This window comes from Drosophila bipectinata, chromosome 3R, assembly GCF_030179905.1.
Source record: "Drosophila bipectinata strain 14024-0381.07 chromosome 3R, DbipHiC1v2, whole genome shotgun sequence".
Taxonomy (NCBI): Eukaryota; Metazoa; Arthropoda; class Insecta; order Diptera; family Drosophilidae; genus Drosophila; species Drosophila bipectinata.
In genome coordinates this window covers 25,673,728-25,691,995 of record NC_091739.1, presented here as the reverse complement: position 1 = coordinate 25,691,995, position 18,268 = coordinate 25,673,728, and the positions used below count along the sequence as shown (strand labels likewise).

Below are 18,268 nucleotides of genomic sequence, written 5' to 3'. Positions count from 1 at the left end.
GATTTATGTCCGTAAATTGGATAACCCGGCTAGACCAAGACGGCTCATGATCTGGCGGCATAAATTGAAGCTAACCAAATAATTCCGAGATCCCAGGAGAGACACCTCCTGCTCCGCCCCAAAAAACAAACGCAATTGAAAGCCATGAATTGCAAATGAATTAATTTTCGGGAACAAAGGCGCACAAAGTTGAAATTGAATTTGTTGCTCATTAAAATGAGAGCCACCATAGGTGGGGGGATAGTAACTGGACAGGCGTGGGTGGTGCGGTGGCATTTTAGGCAACTTGGAAAACCACTTAAACACACACGCGGGACCGAGCACATGGCTAACCACACTGACACACACGCACTGCGCGTTATGGCCACAATTAAGGCTATCATTCCTGAGGCAAGACATATGCAAATGGGCCAAAACGAAAAACCCTTTTGCCCGTATATCATCCGCCCAGTGGGTGGGATGGGGTGGTGCGGTGGAGTCGCATTTTTGAGAGTTCGCACCCACCCACCCCGAGAGGAGCTCAGCATGAATTTTAATTATTGCGTTGATATTTCAATTTGAATTTTGCGAGCTCAGTTAATTTCATTAATAAATATTTATGGTTAAGCGTCGCAATTTAAGCCCGTAACCCCATAAATGGGGTAGATTTTAAAACACATTCTCCCCTCTCTTTTTAAATCTCCAAATATATGCTGCTTTAAAAATTACTTATGACTGATTGATTAAAAATGATTATCTAATATTTTAAAAGCCTACTTTAATGGTTGAAGCCCATCGTTCTTGGTCAAGTGTCAATGATTGGAATGAAGAGTTGGATGAATTAAACCTCAGCTTCGACAAAGCGAAATTACGTGCTCGGGTTGTTCATTTTTTCCGTTGGGCCCGTTGTGGCAATCACACAAGGACACACATGGGTCCACGCAGAAGTCACAGGACATGCCACTCGTTAGGCGGCCAATTGATTGATGGCCGCTCTGAGGCACTGAGGAATGTCCAACTCGGAATTCAGAGGGCCAGACAAAAAGTGCGGATCATTGTTCACATATCGCACTGAATAGCACTTATCAAACGTCTCCTTTTCGTCCTGCAAAACTCCTTTCCTGACAGTTGAAATTAAATCAACGCTGATTTCAGTTGGGACTTTAAATGAGTCTGCCGCAACGCTGTCCCATTCCTCTTTCGGGAATCCTCCAACCATCCACCAACTGGAAAACTTCCGAAATCCTTACAGTCTGGTACAGTCTGTCTCGACAGTGTTAAGCCCCTCGGCAACTCGCAGATTAACTCAAATTTGTGGCGGCCAAATAAATTTCACGGCGCGGCATTAAAAATTAAGCGCACACCCAGTCACAAAAGAACTTGCAGTCGACTTTTTACAACAGTCGTCAAGTAATTTCCACTTTCGTGCTGGATACTTTTGGGCTAATAAATTTCACCTGAGTATCTGCAGTCACGCCTCTGCATATGTCTCTCCCAGTCCACTGGTGAAGGCTTCCTTAATTTATACCCAAAAGTATCTGCGTATCTATGCATCTTTTACTTAAATGTCTTGCATCTGAAAACTTACAGGCTGTCTCTTCCAATTTGTACTCCAGGTCTAAACTCCAAGGGAACTAAGTAACCAAAAGTCTAGGGCTTAGTGCAAGTTAACCCCGGAAAAGCATGATTCCCACGATGGGGATGGAAAATCGAATAAAAAATCCATTTTCCCCGCATCGCATTTTCCCACTCTTGCCGCCTTTTTGGGTAAATGTGGCAATTTTTTCCTCATATTTCAGAACAAAAAGGCGCTACATTACACAAAACAAATTACAAAATACAAAATAAGAGGCATATTTCTCACTTTTATGATGTTTACTGGACACGCCTGCTAGCGACCTTTCACCCTTATTAGAGCAGCGGGACAGTATTTTTTGTACCACTCTATATATATTTTTTTTAATTTTGAATTTCGAATGAAAATTTACATAATTTATGGGCAGCAACAAAAGTCACACACAGATACGGATCCCAATCGGGGTAAAAATTCGAGGGTGGAGACCGAAAGCATATGCCGGAATGAAGTTTTTTTCATTAAAAAATTTGTTCATAATTTACGATTTTTTAAACCTCGCAACAACAAATGAGACGCAAATTATATTTGGTTCCATTTTTCTATTTTTTTATTTCTTGATTTGGTCAGGCGCCTCATTAAGAGCTCATTAAAAAGATTGCTCGAGTTATTCTTGAGCATTTAAACACGTTTTTAATTTTAATGCATTTTATGGCCCCTTAACAAAGTCCTCCGTCACAGTTCAGGGTCCCATCACCATTGAATTTTACCGCCGGCTGACTTTCACTTGTTGACTCGTACCAAGGACCCCTTCGCGATCCTGCTCCTGAAATCCTCGTCAACGTCACCGCACATCAGCACGTCAAACTTCATTAGGAAGGCAGGATGGGTGTTTCTCGACCAGCTTTTCCGGAGGAAAGGGGGTTGCTTTCTCCGCTGGCTCTGTTGCGGCGGTGCCTTCATTGTTTTTATGGGCTGCGCTAATTAGTTACGAAGTCATAGAATTTTACAGGAATTGCTCCTGAGCACTGTCATGATGCTGTCATCCCCCTGCCCGCCCATTATGTTCACTTGATGCAGTCATCATTTGTGGTTTTCCATTTTTGAAGTGGGGGTACTTGACACAAAGGAGTTCTTTAGACTCTAAAGTTTACAGAATATATTATTATTGATATTCTGGACATCTTGGCTTATAAATGGTCAGAAGGGATAGGATTACTGTGGCTTTAAAGAAACACCATCTAACATGTTTAATTTCTGTAAAATTCCACCACAAATTAATCAGAAGACAGTCCAGTCTGACCACTCGACCACTATTTAAGCCATAAACTAAACAAATCCCAACCGAGAGGAAACCTAGACCAAAGCCAATTAAAAGAAAGCTCATTTGACAAAGTGAAAGTCTGGAAGAGCCCAAGATGAGCCCTAACCGAGTAAGATGTTGGCAGGTCCATAAATTTGTGGGCCACACGGACATAATTATGCAGACAGGCAGTCTCAAAGGGTTAAGTTATGGAAGGAGTATTTTCTCCCTGGTTTGTAAATTAAAAATACCACGCCCCGCTGTGATAAATCAAAGTCAGTGGGCTTTGTATTGGATTTGCAGAAAGGAATTTGTAGACATTAAGAAAGTCCAACTTTTCCTGTTGCTTCCTGGGGACAATTTGAATAAAGTTGGACCTTGTTGTGGGGAAAGTGCCGCTGACATGTTAAGACTTCTCTCAGATTTATGGCCCAGTCTTTGGATGGGGAACTTCTTTACAAAACCTTACAAGGGGGTGCGAAAAAAAAAACTCCCTGATCAGGGCCAATTTAAAAATTGAATTTCAAAAACCTCTCACCGTTTTCCTGGCTAATCATTTTTCAAATTGGCCAACACATGGGCATCTATCTCTTAGATCTTTCATCGATGCGAAAATTTTGACACATGCCACGCCACATCTAATTCTCTATTGTCTCCGGTGTTTCTCCTCAGGCCCTAATGCGATTATTTGCTGTGTTTTTGCCCCAAAAAGCAGGCCATTTGCCAGAAACTCTGATTAAATTGGATTGCAGATGCTCATAGACGTCACACATGGCACAGGACGTTCCTATGTCCTTATCTTTGGTGTGTCAACACCAAACCACCCAAAAAAAAAAAGGAATAAAAAAGTTCAAAACAAGCAAATAAAGGGAAGGACTTTGGCAATATTGGGAGTGGCTATATTAGAAATATTAAATACCCTTAAAAAAGGTACATAAGCCAAAGAGTTTTGACGTTATATTGTTATTTATATTGAAGTTTTTAAACATTTATGATTTATTTATTTTATAATAAACATATGAAAACAAATGACTCCTCTCGGAGAGGGTATAGCCACAACAAAATCAACGTAGGTTTTCAATAAACCCATCAAAAGGTACGAGTGGCTATGGCGAGTGAACCCTCACCCATGTGCGTGTCCTGTTTACAACCCCACCCCATTCACTTTCTCCCGCTCGGGTATGTCCTCCGGCTAGCTCATCGTAAACGCAATTTGATTTATGGACAATGTGGAAATTGAAAATTGTCGCATGGTCACTTTAATTTGAGAGTTATGCGACTTTAAACTGAGTTATAGGGGATGTCCCTTGCTGATGATGCGGCAGGAAGTGAATTATGTCATGGCTCATTGTGAGGTTATGTCACTAGTACACTAGTACAGTTGCCCCCTATGTCCTCCTGCGTCGAGCTTTAACCTTTTGCGGCAACTGTACTTGACCGCCTGCGTGTGAAAAAAGGAAGCGGCACGCGTCGCTTGTTAACCGCTCGCTGTTGCAAGTTAAAGAGCAATTTCAGGATACGAGGCAAGGGGAGGTCCCGTGACCAGCAACCCTCTTTGTCTAGTTGGGTGGAGTCTGTGTTTGATGTTTGCCCCTCGCTGTTTATCGTTAGCTGCTGAAGTGCCGCGATGGTTTAGTGTCAGCTTATAGTTTTGACATTTGTCGCTGGGCTAAAGCTGATTGCAGATGAGTATCGGAAGTATCCTGGACCGGCGGAATGATGGTTGTCCTTTTATGCGCTTGGACCTGCTGAAGTGTGAAATATGCCATTGAATAGTTACTGACCCAAGAGTATTAATAAAGCGGATTCCTTAAAAAAAAAACTTTTAAAGATACTTTTGAATGGTTTAAAAGTATCCAGAGAAATAAGTCTTAACTATTCAACGCGTTCAAGTGTGAAATACCTTTCAGTATCAACATTTTTTGAATAAAAGTTAACCCATTGAAACCCCTTGGGCGTGCTTGACAAAGTTTCACTTGTTTTCGAGCAATTATTGGAAATATTTTCGAGTTTTAATTGAAATACTGCCGGCGCTCTTCTTCGCTGCGAGGCCACTTTCATGCATGCCTGCACCTGATGCTACTGTCCACAATTAAAATTTCATACCGCCCACACTACTTTGGGTGACTTTTTATGGTTATCATTTCGGGTCCTCTCGGGGGTTTTACTTTTCATGGCTTTTCAATTTTAATTGAAATTTATGCGCAGCCCTCAAAGGGTTCCCGTTCGCACTACCTCCTGCCCCTTCTGGCCACGTGTTCGCCAAAAAAAGAAGTGTTGCAAATTGTTGAAAATTTCAAAATTTACATGGACAATCCGCCCAGAGCAAAGCGATTCCGAAAGGGGTGATGGGAGGCGGAGTCCTGTGATTTACAGCCCGCACTTTTGTAATTTATGAGCCGCCGCACTTGAAAAACAGAACCAAAACCGAACCAAACTGAACCGAACATGGAAAGTGCATGCAAAACATTTTGTGGCGCCATTTTATTGTGCTTCGGCTTGTTCATGTGTAAAATTTGAAATTGTTGTAAATAATTACCCTAATGGTCGTAGTACCATTCCCCACATAGCCCATCCACCCACTTTGCCCAAACTCCACTCCTTCGGGGTCGAGTTTTTCTTTGCCAAGCAGTTAATTTGGAAGCCGGCAACGTCGCCATTTGTAATTAAGCCTAAACCGTTAATATTTTAGCCAGATAAGAGCAACTGCATCCCCGTCTACCAGCCCACTCCACAACAGGCCATAAATTCACGGCCAAAAGTTGCTCCTTTTGGTAGAGGACCGAAAAGTCCCAATTGTTGGAGCAGCATTTTACGGTTGGGCGAAAGCGAATCTCTTTCGTTGGGTGTTAATTTCCAACCAGATTTTTTCCTATCTCTTCCCAAGGAAAGTGAAATTTCCCCCCGGAGTCTTTGGGCCAACATTTGGCACTTGTTTTCTTGCCGGCATTGGCAGGAATTTAATTAGCATACCGAATCGTTAACAAGATTGGAAAGCCAGTGAGTTATGCAAAAGTTTTGCATATCAAGTCAAGGGGGAAGCTGGCTTATAGGATAGGGTTGCTACTTATTTGGGCTATTATGTTGTGAATACTGTAATCGAGAAATATGTTGGCACATTCTTGGACAAAGAGCTTGGCAGAGATTCCAATATACACCTAAATATCATACTGAACTCACAAGTATTAAGCCTCTGCAATAAATTTGGCAATCACAGATAAGTTTCACAAACTGTAAGAAGACACTTTCTTATCATTGAACCACATATTTATCACATATTTATAAAGTGATATAATAATATACTTTTACTTGAGAGTATTATCAGGCAAACATGGCTAAGTATAAAGTCTTCCCTAGAACTCTTATCACAAAAAATAAATAAAGTAAATAGACACTACATCTTTTTTTAAGCTTCTTTGAATAAATATTATGTAGGTATATTATGACATTATTTTTTAAACCTCTTAGCAAATATTGAGAAAAAAATTCATTTTAAACCTAAATGACTTAATATTCTGCTGCTATCCAATATGAATATCTGCAATTGAAATTTATTCACGTGTTATATATGGATTAACTATATATTTATTTAAATAAAACTTACTATTATGATGAATATTTATGTTGATTTTCGGAAATTGAAATTTCGGTTTAGATTTTCGCTTGGGTGCCGCCAGAACATCTTCTGAGCTGATAAAAAGCATCAAAACAATCAAAAGCCAATAAACTCTAAAGTATTTCATATTGAATATGACACTATTGTTTTTTAGCCGAGAGCTTAATTCAGACTGAAGCTTGAGCGGTACTTGCTCGTAAATAAATATTTTTAAGGTGTCTGAAAAAAACCGAAACACACAAGAGAATGCCAGCTGCGGGAAGAACAGATTTCAAGTTGTTATCAGCTTGGATTTACCAAGCGAGAGAGATCATCAATGAAATGAAAAGTGAATCCCCTAGAGCGGTGGGAAAAATCCAACGAATTTGACTAGAGGATTATTCATTTCTGTATATTTTTATTTATTTATTTTTCTTAGATTAAATATAAAAATGAACACAAAAAATATATAGAGCTCAAAAATGCAGCTCTAGCCAATATGTATATCTGAAAATTTAAACAAATACTGTTTGTTTTCTTATTACCATTGTTATTTTACTGTTAAAACTTACTATTATGGTGAACATTCAGGTTTAGGTTAGGCATTCCTGGAAACTTAAATCCAGGTTTGGGCTTGGCCTCAACTTTATCCATTCCAATGAACAGCAATGCGACAAGGAGTAGCCAGTAAAAACTGAAGTATTTCATTTTGAATATGATTTCAGTATTGTCTTCGCCGGAGATTACAAATACGACTGATGCTAAAGCTGGAGTTTGCTCTTAAATAGGTTTCAACCTCCTGAAATCAACGTAATTGGGGTCTTATCAGCCTGGAATTTACCATTTATTTATTATGAAAATGGGAAAATCCAAGGTAGCATTGGTTTTGCTTTTATGTAGAACTTAATTAAGTTCATACATATAACATACCTTTTTTTTTCTGCATCATACAAATCATTAAAGGTATGAATTGGATTATGGAGATATGGGCTTCTCTGAGGGCCATATTGGCTTTTTCTGCATTTTTGGGGTTTTTTAAAGAAATTTTTTTAGGATTTTTAAGGGGACCCACTTTTTAGAATCGGATAAATATCGAAAAAGATATGGGCTTCTCTGTGGGTCATATTGGCGTTTTCTGCATTTTGAAGGATTTTTAAGGGGACCCCCTACAAAATTTTGGAAAAAATCTGAAAAATATTTTGTTTCCAGGTATTGATGCAGATTTATGAAGAATTCATCTACAAATCGTTTAAGGTATTCCGTTTTAGAATCGGATAAATATCGGAAAAGATATGGGCTTCTCGGTGGGCCATATTGGCGTTTTTTGCATTTTGAAGGATATTTAAGGAGACCCCTAAAAAATTTTGGAAAAAATCAAAAAAATATTTTGTTCTTAGGTTTTGATGCAGATTTATGAAGAATCCATCTACAAATCGTTTAAGGTATTCCACTTCAGAATCGGATAAATATCGAAAAAGATATGGGCTTCTCTGTGGGCCATTTTGGCGTTTTCTGCATTTTTAAGGATTTTTAAGGGGACCCCCTACAAAATTTTGGAAAAAATCTGAAAAATATTTTGTTCCCAGGTTTTGACGCAGATTTATGAAGAATTCATTTACAAATAATTTAAGGTATTCCACTTCAGAATCGGATAAATATCGAAAAATATATGAGCTTCTCTGTGGGCCATATTGGCGTTTTCTGCTTTTTTAAGGATTTTTAAGGGGACTCCCTAGAAAATTTTGGAAAAAATCTGAAAAATATTTTGTTGTCAGGTTTGGATGCAGATTTATGAAGAATCCATCTACAAATCATTTAAGGTATTCCGCTTCAAAATCGGATAAATATCGAAAAAGATATGGACTTCTCTGTAGGCCATATTGGCGTTTTCTGCATTTTGAAGGATTTTTAAGGGGACCCCCTAGAAAATTTTGGAAAAAATCTGAAAAATATGTTGTTCCCAGGTTTTGATGCAGATTTATGAAGAATCCATCTACAAATCATTTAAGGTATTCCGCTTCAAAATATGATAAATATCGAAAAAGATATGAGCTTCTCTGTGGGCCATATTTGCGTTTTCTGCTTTTTTAAGGATTTTTAGGGGGACTCCCTAGAAAATTTTGGAAAAAATCTGAAAAATATTTTGTTGTCAGGTTTGGATGCAGATTTATGAAGAATCCATCTACAAATCATTTAAGGTATTCCGTTTTAGAATTGGAATGGCACCTAAAAAGTCTATGTTCTTCAAGGCAAGAGGATTCTTATCAGCTTGGAGTTTACCAATGAAACGAAAAGCAAAATCCCAATTCCTACAGAAAACCCAAAACTGAAGCCTATTGTTACCCCATCACACTATTGGAAATATAAACATGCATAAATTGCATTATAAACGACCCAAACAAAGCATTAACCTTCGGATCGAATGCCCCTTGAACAGCGGCCATAACTATTCATTATCGGCACATAAAGCGACCCTCGAGCACTCATAACTTCAAATTTTTATTAAATAAACAGAACAAAGCGATGTCACCGAGGGGGGAGGGTGAGCATTCTCTGGCACATCCTTTTGACCCACTAAATTGGATCTGAGAATTGCAACGGACTGAGAAGCGAACCCTTTTCCCCCCGACTCGGTCGGCTCTTCCGGCGTAATTCAATATTTGACTATATGAGATTTATGGCCACAGGGTGTAGCGACTTCCTGCGAATCCTGGGTCCTCGTTTTATTTGTGCAAAGTATAATTTTTGATTTAGTGCGATTTGTGTCAACGGGTTCCTTCGCACACATAGGGTTAAGGTTTGAGGGGGGTGGCAATAGTTTCGCAATATCTTGCCGGAGTGAAAGTTTTCCTCCCGGCTTTGTTTACTTGGCTACCACTCGGCGGATATGAGACCGCATGCTGATTGTCATTTCGATTCTGAAGGGCTATGGATGTTGGAGGTGGGAATATGTTAACCCTCTTTTGTGCAAAAAAAAAAATCGGAAGCGGATGTTATGCCAGCGGAATGCGCATAAAAGTTTACTGTTATGTATAAAATTTTGGCGAAAATTGAATCGCGCGCCAGCCAGCAAATTGCTTTGTTCATCAAATCGCGAGGGAATCAGAGGACCTGGAAGGGTGACTCGTACAGGTACAGGACCGGGGCTGCAGGATGCAGAGTGCAGGATGATAAGGCAATAGGCAATTTGCCGGGTGAATTTGCATAGTAAAAGGGTTGATTCGCACGGCCGGAAGCTCGCGACAAGCGAATTTATTACAGGTTGCATTAAATTTAATTGTGCGGGGAGCGTGATCGGAAACGTTAAGAAGGGAGCATCGCTGAATAGAAAATCTCACGATAGCTATTTGGCACATTGCATAGAAAAAAATTTTAAAATTAGTCTTTGTCAGTCTTGAATGCTTCTTAATTCTTTTTTTTTAAATGTTTTCAATTTATTTTGAAAACCACATACAAGTTTGATTTAAACGGTCTCTTATATAATTCTGGCTTATTCATCTATACTATTCTAGAAATTGTAGTCCTTAGCCGTAAGGTAATAGAGTTCTTATTCAGCGGCGCTTCATCTCCTCGATCTGCTTTAAAAGGAGCTGCATGCGATCTTTCATCAGTGGTTGACCCCTTTGGGTTTTTTTGCTGATTGCCTTGGTACGTTCCAGACGATGCTGTTTATAAATCTTTATTTTGGCGTCCTTTTCTGCTTTTATTTTCTCTCTTTCCGCTGCAGCTTGGGCAGCCTTCTGCTGTCGTTGCATTTTCCGGATTTCGTGTTTATTGGGTTTATCCTATGAAAGAAATTTATATTTAAATACAGTTTCGATGCTGAGTACCATAATTTGTATAGAGGAGCTTACTTCTTTTGGCTTCGACCTATTTTTGCTTTTGAAATTGGGCTTCTGGTTGTAAGCCACTTTTCCTGGACCTCTATTTGCAGGTCTGTTATTTCTTCCTTGAAAATTCTTTCCTTGCGGCTTCATTATTTCAGATTTCTGTTGTAAACAATCAAAAACGTGTGTTTAAAATCAGCTGATTTAATTTAGAACATCGAACATTTTTCCAACACTTTTTTTTAGGCCATTCTCTCACACATGTTAAACAGCTGTATTTATCAACACTAATACAGTCACTTGTTTTTTAATAATTTCAAGGAAAATGCTGAAAATTGGAAAATTAATAGCTCAGAAAGGTGATTATAAAATATTATTAAAGAAGCAACACATTGAAGAACATTTACTATTTAGCTACGGTAGCCAATATTGTTGGCAAAGGACCATTAGCAGCTGCAACTCGCTTTTATTCGGAATCCGCCCAACAGCCAGATTCGGATTTACCAATTGACATTACGAATCCTTATGAAAAGGACCCTCAAAAGTGTATTTTGTGCAAGCACAACATTGCCCCGCACTACAAAAATGTAAAACTGCTGTCTCAATTCCAATCGCCATATACGGGTCGCATTTACGGCCGGCACATAACTGGATTATGCAAGAACAAGCAGGAGCAGGTGGAGCAAGCGATTCTTCGAGCCCAGCAGTGCCTCCTGATGCCTGGCTATCACAAGGATCTTGACTTCTTGCAGGACCCCAAGCTCTTCGACCCGGAGAGACCAGTCCGACCACACAAGTACTAGATTACAATGAGTTTTCGGTGTTATTTTAATTGGAATTATATTTAACAGTTTCTTAAAGTTGCAGTTTTTAAGTGATCGGTGATTATTCTTCCTCCAAGTAGCGCAGCATTTCAAGGGGAATACCAAGTTGAACCATCAAATCACTTTTTGTGGGTTTAGGGTCCACCATCGACTGAAGATCCTCCACTGAGGCAATGAATCCCTTACGCCAGATTTCAATGTCTCCTTGGAGTTCTACTATTTTACTGCTTTTCGGTACATCTTCTGACAAGGTCTTAGAAGGTATCTGCTCCTTCTCAGCCTCCTCTTTTTCTTCGTCCTTTGCTTTTTTAGTGTCTTCCCTGACCTTCCTTTTCTTCCTGTCTGGTTTCTTTTCCTCACTTTTTGGACAAGCCTTTTCTTTTCCCTCGGAAACTGATCCCTCCTGTTCCGTTAAATCATGCATTACAGCAAACTCCAACCTCTTCTTGCTTAACTCTGTTCTATGTTTTGATAATCCAACGCGACGGGCGCTCATAGACAATGGGAAAGTCTTTGGTGTAGCATTTTGAACAATTCCAGAAGGTGTTTTTGTATCGGTTTCCGCTTTTTGAAGTTTTAAAAGCGGTGTAGAGAGACAAGCTCGGCGGACCAATCCAAGACGGGGTCTCCGTCCCGATTGCGGTGTAGAAATAGATTCATTTGACATTTTAAATCCATAAAAAATGATTTCAGTCGGGTTTTGAAATGTTTACAATTTAGCGGAGGCAGTAGTGTGACCAGATGCAAAGTGGAATACGTGCTTTGAGCCAAACTCACAATAGAGGGAGCTTTCAAGATTTAAGCTATTTAAAATAAAAATGTTAAGCAATATCTTAAAATTAGTAGTTTAATACATAAAATTGAAACTATAGGATCATTTTATTTGAAAAATATTTTTTATTAGCTCTAAAAGAAATACTTTAATAAATATAAAGTTTGAAATACAAGGATTAAAGTATATGTCGACTTTTTTGTCCAGACATGAATCGTTACAAAATTCATTTAAAAATAAAGTCTTGAAAACAATTAGTTTTTTCCCCAACTAAAATCTTTAATGAATGAAAAACAATACAAAAAGTTAACCGTTTGCAACTAAAATGAGAATTTACATAAAAAATGTAACTAAAATGTTAACACAAGTAACAAATTTAAAGAAAACTACCGTTAAAAACATTCGTTTTGAGATTTAATTTTTTTAAGGAAGAACTAAATTTGAAACTATATCAGACAAAAATCTTTAATGTACGATCTCAAAGGACACAACTTACAGTACGTTTCATTATTTATTCTAATTATAGTTGGTATGAATATATAAACTTGCGCTGAACGATCCTGTCTTTTCGGACTGTATAAAGGTGTCTACAAAAACTATGCGCTCTCTATATGCTAATCTGTTAAATCTGTAATCTGATCTCTATGACTAAACGTGACCTGATACTGATACATACTGTCGAACCGAGAACCGATTCGTGTGTACACATTTGGCTTCTCTCCAACTCCGACTCCAGATCTGATATGACTAAAACTATATATATATCGTTTAGAGTGAGGCCTAGGGGCTAAAGCGATTGACTGAACAATTTTGGGTATATGGGAGAAACAAACTTATTGCAACGATCGGCGATGTGTCGATCGAGAAAAATTCTTGAGGGGAAGCTCTTAAGGGTCCAGCTTGTGATACCGCTCGACGTCCGCTCCGCGGAAGGATGCCTTGCAGACACACACCTGCGTCTGGGAAAGCAGCACCAAGCACTCCCTGCAAACCAGATGACGGCAGGTTCGGATTTCGTAGCTGAACTGGCCACTGCGACAGTTGATGCAGCAGGCAGGGGTAGAATTGGTCACTGTTCCCACTTGGCTGAAACGCGTGATCTTCTGCAGTGCTTGCTGGATGGCTTGGTCAATGGTGGAGGAAGATGTTGCTGAAGTGGAGGTTGTGGTCGAGGTAGATGCGCTACTGGCTGTCACCGTTGCACAGGCAGTGCCGTGATGGCTATGTCTGGCCCGCTTGGCGGCCGGAGGCGAATGTCCTCCAAATCCGGCAGTGGAAGAGGTAGCCGTGGCAGTGGCCCTGCTCTTTCTTTGCTGCTGTTTATAGGCATTGCTCAGCGCCGAGTAGGTCCCAGCCGCTGGGCTAATCTGTCCAGGGAGGCATGTGCTGCTTGCAAACTGCGAGGCATGGCGGCGGCGAAGACGCGAGGACCCTAGGGATCGGGGTACCGCTTTGAAGTGCTCTGAGTGCTCCATGAGAAATTTTTCAATGCGCGCTTTTAGAGCCAAGTTGAGAATAGCCTTTCGCTGCGCAGTATACTCCAGGCCGGTAAAGGGATCTGAAGGCTGGCGACCCCATTTGGCCTCCTCCTCGGAGTGTTTGTCTATAGTAGATTGGTCAACAACTTTTCCCGAGGGCAAAACTGTGGGGAAAATCTGCAATAAGAATAAGGATTAGCAATTTAAGTTTCCTATTCTTTGCGAGTTATGACCATACCATAAGTTCCCAGGTGATTGAGTCAAGAAACTCCTCGGGTATAGTAAGTGTGGAGAGCTCCCTAAGCTCGGGCACATGCCTGGGAGGCGAACGCTGTCCTTGGTTGGCCTGCACTGCATCCCTTTGTCCATAGGGATCACTGATTTCGCTCCAAATGGTCTTGACTAGTTCTCGATCGGCTTTATCGAGCGATCGGGCTGGCAATCCCCACATCTGCACCTTACGCAGCACGGGAGGACACCGTTCTGTGGCACGGATTACCACTTTGACACTGTTGGTGCTAGACAGAATCTTGTGGGCCGATTTAAAGAAGAATACCTTTTCGCTTTGCGGTTGCCCGGACGCTGTTGCCGAGTTGGAGCTGCTACGCGAATTATAATCGCTCTGGTAGCAAAAGGTTACAGAGTCCACCCCTACTCCTAAGTCGCGAACAAAAGCCACTCGCTCCCAGATTCCATCGTGTCGTCCGTGGAGCTCAAAGGCCGTGGATCGGAGAGCTCCGCAGGAGGGCCACAATTTAATCACTTTCATGTCCACCGCCTTGGGAAAATCGAAGACGACTTCCACTGGGGGCTTGCAAACGGCAAAGCACATGAATCCACGCTCCAGCTGCTCAGCATCATCTGCTATTAGGTTCGCTGCCGTGTATCCGTCCTCGCAAACTGCGTCACTTTCCACCGATGGCTTCAGTTTTGGGTTCAGAAAGTTGATCAGGCTGCTCATCCTTACTCTCGCTGCTGCTCCGCCTCCTTCCCCTGTGTGTTTGCCTCTTTTTATCTGTCTCGTATCTTTTTGTGCCCCACCTGCTCGTTATTCGCACACAGAAATGGCGTCACTGTCTCAGGGCTGTTTTGCTTTTGTGGTTGTTCCAGCTGTTGAGTCCGGTGCTAATCCTCTTGGGTAATCCCTTGCTGCTCTACCGCCTGCTCCTGGTCACAGCCTTTCGTTGATGTCCACTGGCACGCCACAATCATAGGGAAAATTATAAATTCTCTTTGTGATTAACCATTTGAGAATGAGCGATTAAGACGAGGAAGTGGAACCGTTTGGCAGCACCTTCTGGCCACACTAAGTTGGGAGCATTGGATGTGTTGGAAAACGATGTAAACGATTGCTTGGTGCGAATAAATGATAAGCCTGGACACGCACCATATTTATAACGAGATTTTTAAAAAATCTATAGCTTAAAAATATGTAAAAAAACATTCACCGTGTTTATGGTATATGTTTACAGCAATAAATGTAATTTTTGTAACAAAATCATCTATCTATCTATGTATCATCTATCTATTTAGCTTGTGTTTAATCACGGTTTAGGATTCCAACGGTCTAAAATCTAAAACACTATTTTAAATTAAAAGATTGATTATTCGGACACCCTTAAAACATGTGGCAGAAATGGACAAATTATTTAACTATATCAAACGGCGATGAATTGGCGGAATCTAAGCATTTACGATCTGTTATTTAGAAAATGCAATCTGCCCCACTAAGTAGGGAGATTAGACCTCTACCTCCTTCATGAGCCGAAAATAAAGGAACCCCAATGTATTCCACAAGATTAAGCTAATCTAAAATTGGGTTTTCCGGCTCCTCAATGGACTGGCCAGCTGGTGGTCAGATAAGGGAAGGCTATAAGAGTCCCCACCTGTGAAAGTTCGCCTTCAGTTTCAGTGCGAACCATGAATGGAATCGTACTTTTCTTGGCGGTCGCCCTGACCTCCGGCCTTTTAATGGCCTCCGCAGTAAATTTGCCTGGAGTACCGGTTGATTTTGAAGTGGACGATAAAGTATTATCCGCTATTGCTGATGACATAGCGGAGCGCCTCGCCAAGGAGTACGTGACCTATTTGAAAACCGGAGTTGAGACGGCAGCATTCAAGAAACTAACCCAACAACTGGCCAAGTCTCACAGCCAGAAGGATATTTTCACCCGGAATATGCCCGATCTGGAGCCAAGAGACAGCTTCTTTGTGTGCGTAGCATGCCGCTCCGTGATGAGAGTCTTCATCCGCACAATTCGCGAAGAGGAGGGCGAGCTCCATGGGGAAGGCAGCTCCGTTCTGATGAAGGATTTCGCCATGGACTTCTGCCGGAGATTGAACCTTCAGACCGACGAGGTTTGCGAAGGTCTGATTGACTCCAACCTGCCCTCAGTGGAGTACATTATGCGTAACTCCGAGAGTGACTCCCAGAGCTTCTGTTCGCTTTTCATGGAATTCAGTTTCTGCAACACTGGAACCAACCAGGACTACAACTGGACTCTTACAGTGGACAATTCTGTGCCAACTTTGACCAGTTCCAAGGCAGACACCGATCGCTACAGTGAATCGGATCTCAAGATCTGCCAGTTTACCGACATCCACCACGATCCCTTGTACGAACCCGGTAGTCTGGCATCCTGTGCCGAGCCCATGTGCTGCCAGAGAAACAAGGATACTGTGGAAGGCACCAGCGACGCTGCTGGATACTGGGGCGACTACCGGGACTGTGATCTTCCCTGGCACTCTTTTGAGTCTGCTTTGGACAACGCAGTAGCCAACCACAAATGCGATTACGTCTACCAGACTGGTGACATTGTTGATCATATGGTGTGGGCCACTTCGGTGGAGAAGAACACTGCTGTGCTAACTAAGGTGAGCCAACGTCTCAATGAGGCTTTCGGTGATGTACCTGTCTATCCCTGCATTGGAAACCACGAGCCGCATCCTCTCAACCTGTGAGTATCTTCAAAGAATTATTTATAAATAGAATTTACTTTACTAATTTTATTTTAAAATGCAGCTTCAGTCCCGAAGGGGTCCCTGATGAGATCAGCACTAAGTGGCTGTACGAGCATTTGTACAACGACTGGTCCAAGTGGCTGCCAGAGGAGACCAAGGAAACTATACTGAAGGGAGGTTACTACACCGTTTCACCCAAGAAGGGATTCCGCATCATTGCCCTGAACAGCAATGATTGTTACACGGATAACTTCTGGCTATATCACAGTGGCACCGACAAGATTCCCCAGCTTCAGTGGTTCCACGACACCCTTCTCGCCGCCGAGAAGGCCGGAGAATATGTTCATGTGCTTACCCACATTCCTTCCGGAGATGGAACCTGCTGGTCCGTGTGGGCTCGCGAGTTCAACCGATGCATCACCCGCTTCAGTTCCACCATCAGTGGAATCTTCACCGGTCACTCCCACAAGGACGAAATCTTTGTCTACTACTCTGACGAAGGTCATGCCACGGCTGTGGCCTGGAACGGAGGGGCTGTGACCACTTTCTCGAACAAGAACCCCAACTACAGAGTCTACGATGTGAATCCAACATCGTTTGTGGTAACCAATCACCGAACGTGGATCTACAATCTCACGGAGGCCAATCTGACTCCCGATGAGCAACCCGAGTGGTTCGAGGAATACCAATTCATGAAAGAGTTCACCGAGGACACGAGTCCTGCGGGCATTGATAAGCTGCTGGACGAACTAGCTTCTAACCCGGAATTGATGAGGAAGGTAGGTTTAACTGGAAACAACATTCGAGAGGTTTTATAAAAAAAATAACATCATTATGAATTTCTTAAACATTATCATTTTGAGAATCAAAATGTGCGGTAATATCATTTTATTGCCCTCTATTTATTCAAAATACCACGTTTCCAGATAAGATAAGATTTAAATTTGATATTAAAGACCACTTTACCCATAGTACTGGCGTTTCCGAGTGACCCAGGGAGATCCCTACCTGCAAGGTGGCTGCGATCGTACCTGCCTGTCTGGATCCCTGTGCCGTGCTGCTGTGACCGTTAACACTCAAACAGGACGATGCGAGGAGCTTCGCGCCAAACTTTATGCTGCTGTAAGTCAGATCATATATTGATTGCGAAAAATAAGCTAATTCTTTATCCTTCACGCAGCTGGACAATGAGGGAAACACAACACCCGGAGATGGTGGTGACACAACTCCAGGAGACGGAGGAAGCAGTCCTGGAACCACTCCTGGAGATAATGGAGACGGTGGTGGCGGATCCGCTACCCTTAGCCTGATTAGCATCAGCTCCCTGCTGGCTGTTGTCCTGGCCATGCGCCTTAGCTTCTAGTGCTCGCTTATTACAGTAGCCCTAAGTTATATAATTCGAATGGATTCCATTCTGAATGTGACCACTCTCAAGTGGCAAATAGAAGTATGCGCTTATCCCTATCGGAGTTAATCTATTATTATTTTTAATCAGGGAACTTTGTTTCCCAGAGATTACTTTATCAGTGATTAGGTCGAATTAACCTATGTTGGCCATAAACTATAGCTAACTTTAGTCGAAGTTTATGGCCTAGCAATGATTATCGGATTAGGGCCCAAACAGCACGTGTGAAAAACTTTTGTTGTTGATTACCCGGTGCTTTCAGTCATTCACATCAAGTTGACAAGTTTATGATGGTACCATAATAAAAACGACCAAACTAAAAAGTCCACTTTTAAACACTCATATTTAAAATATAAAATTTAATACTTTAAGAAAAAGCAAATAAAAGACACATGTTTTTCTATAATCAGATGCAAACCTTTTCCCTGAATTTAATAATCATTCTATTACCTAGAAGTGTCAATAACATTACTGATTACTGACGAGCCCATGCCAAGTTAAGTAACTTTTGATTAAGTTAACCCTAGCTTTTATAATATATTTTAAAATAA

The 18,268-nt window shown here is 41.3% G+C and overlaps 6 protein-coding genes across 7 annotated transcripts; 2 read left to right on the top strand and 4 right to left on the bottom strand.

The window, feature by feature from the left end:
- Positions 1-6,275: 6,275 nt before the first annotated feature.
- Positions 6,276-6,631, bottom strand: LOC108121895 (uncharacterized). Its single transcript, XM_017236199.3, has 2 exons — positions 6,460-6,631; positions 6,276-6,393 (listed from the first exon to the last, which is right to left on the bottom strand). The coding sequence occupies exons 1-2, from the start codon at positions 6,596-6,598 to the stop codon at positions 6,377-6,379; spliced, it is 156 nt and encodes a 51-aa protein (XP_017091688.2). The 5' UTR covers positions 6,599-6,631; the 3' UTR covers positions 6,276-6,376.
- Positions 6,632-9,899: 3,268 nt separating this feature from the next.
- Positions 9,900-10,488, bottom strand: LOC108121882 (thyroid transcription factor 1-associated protein 26). The gene is made up of 2 exons (XM_017236187.3): positions 10,305-10,488; positions 9,900-10,235 (listed from the first exon to the last, which is right to left on the bottom strand). Exons 1-2 carry the CDS (start codon positions 10,425-10,427, stop codon positions 10,002-10,004), a joined length of 357 nt encoding a protein of 118 aa, XP_017091676.2. The 5' UTR covers positions 10,428-10,488; the 3' UTR covers positions 9,900-10,001.
- Positions 10,489-10,522: 34 nt separating this feature from the next.
- On the top strand, positions 10,523-11,137 carry mRpS18C (mitochondrial ribosomal protein S18C). The gene is made up of 2 exons (XM_017236135.3): positions 10,523-10,636; positions 10,692-11,137. The coding sequence occupies exons 1-2, from the start codon at positions 10,603-10,605 to the stop codon at positions 11,078-11,080; spliced, it is 423 nt and encodes a 140-aa protein (XP_017091624.2). The 5' UTR covers positions 10,523-10,602; the 3' UTR covers positions 11,081-11,137.
- LOC108121836 (uncharacterized protein AH6.3) lies at positions 11,088-11,859 on the bottom strand. Its single transcript, XM_017236133.3, has one exon. It carries the CDS (start codon positions 11,766-11,768, stop codon positions 11,163-11,165), a length of 606 nt encoding a protein of 201 aa, XP_017091622.2. The 5' UTR covers positions 11,769-11,859; the 3' UTR covers positions 11,088-11,162.
- A 415-nt stretch (positions 11,860-12,274) lies between these two features.
- Positions 12,275-14,669, bottom strand: LOC108122210 (RING finger protein 37). Its single transcript, XM_017236766.2, has 2 exons — positions 13,590-14,669; positions 12,275-13,528 (listed from the first exon to the last, which is right to left on the bottom strand). Exons 1-2 carry the CDS (start codon positions 14,310-14,312, stop codon positions 12,761-12,763), a joined length of 1,491 nt encoding a protein of 496 aa, XP_017092255.2. The 5' UTR covers positions 14,313-14,669; the 3' UTR covers positions 12,275-12,760.
- Positions 14,670-15,248: 579 nt separating this feature from the next.
- LOC108122206 (sphingomyelin phosphodiesterase 1) lies at positions 15,249-17,964 on the top strand. Of its 2 annotated transcripts, XR_011443372.1 has the most exons (5): positions 15,249-16,308; positions 16,374-17,091; positions 17,285-17,434; positions 17,493-17,759; positions 17,825-17,964. XR_011443372.1 is itself a non-coding variant. In XM_070281951.1 (4 exons), the coding sequence occupies exons 1-4, from the start codon at positions 15,272-15,274 to the stop codon at positions 17,673-17,675; spliced, it is 2,088 nt and encodes a 695-aa protein (XP_070138052.1). In that variant the 5' UTR covers positions 15,249-15,271; the 3' UTR covers positions 17,676-17,779. The 2 variants fall into 2 exon arrangements, 1 of the variants encoding a protein (XP_070138052.1); XM_070281951.1 differs by lacking the exon at positions 17,825-17,964 and having other exon boundaries at positions 17,493-17,779.
- The last annotated feature ends 304 nt before the right edge of the window (positions 17,965-18,268 follow it).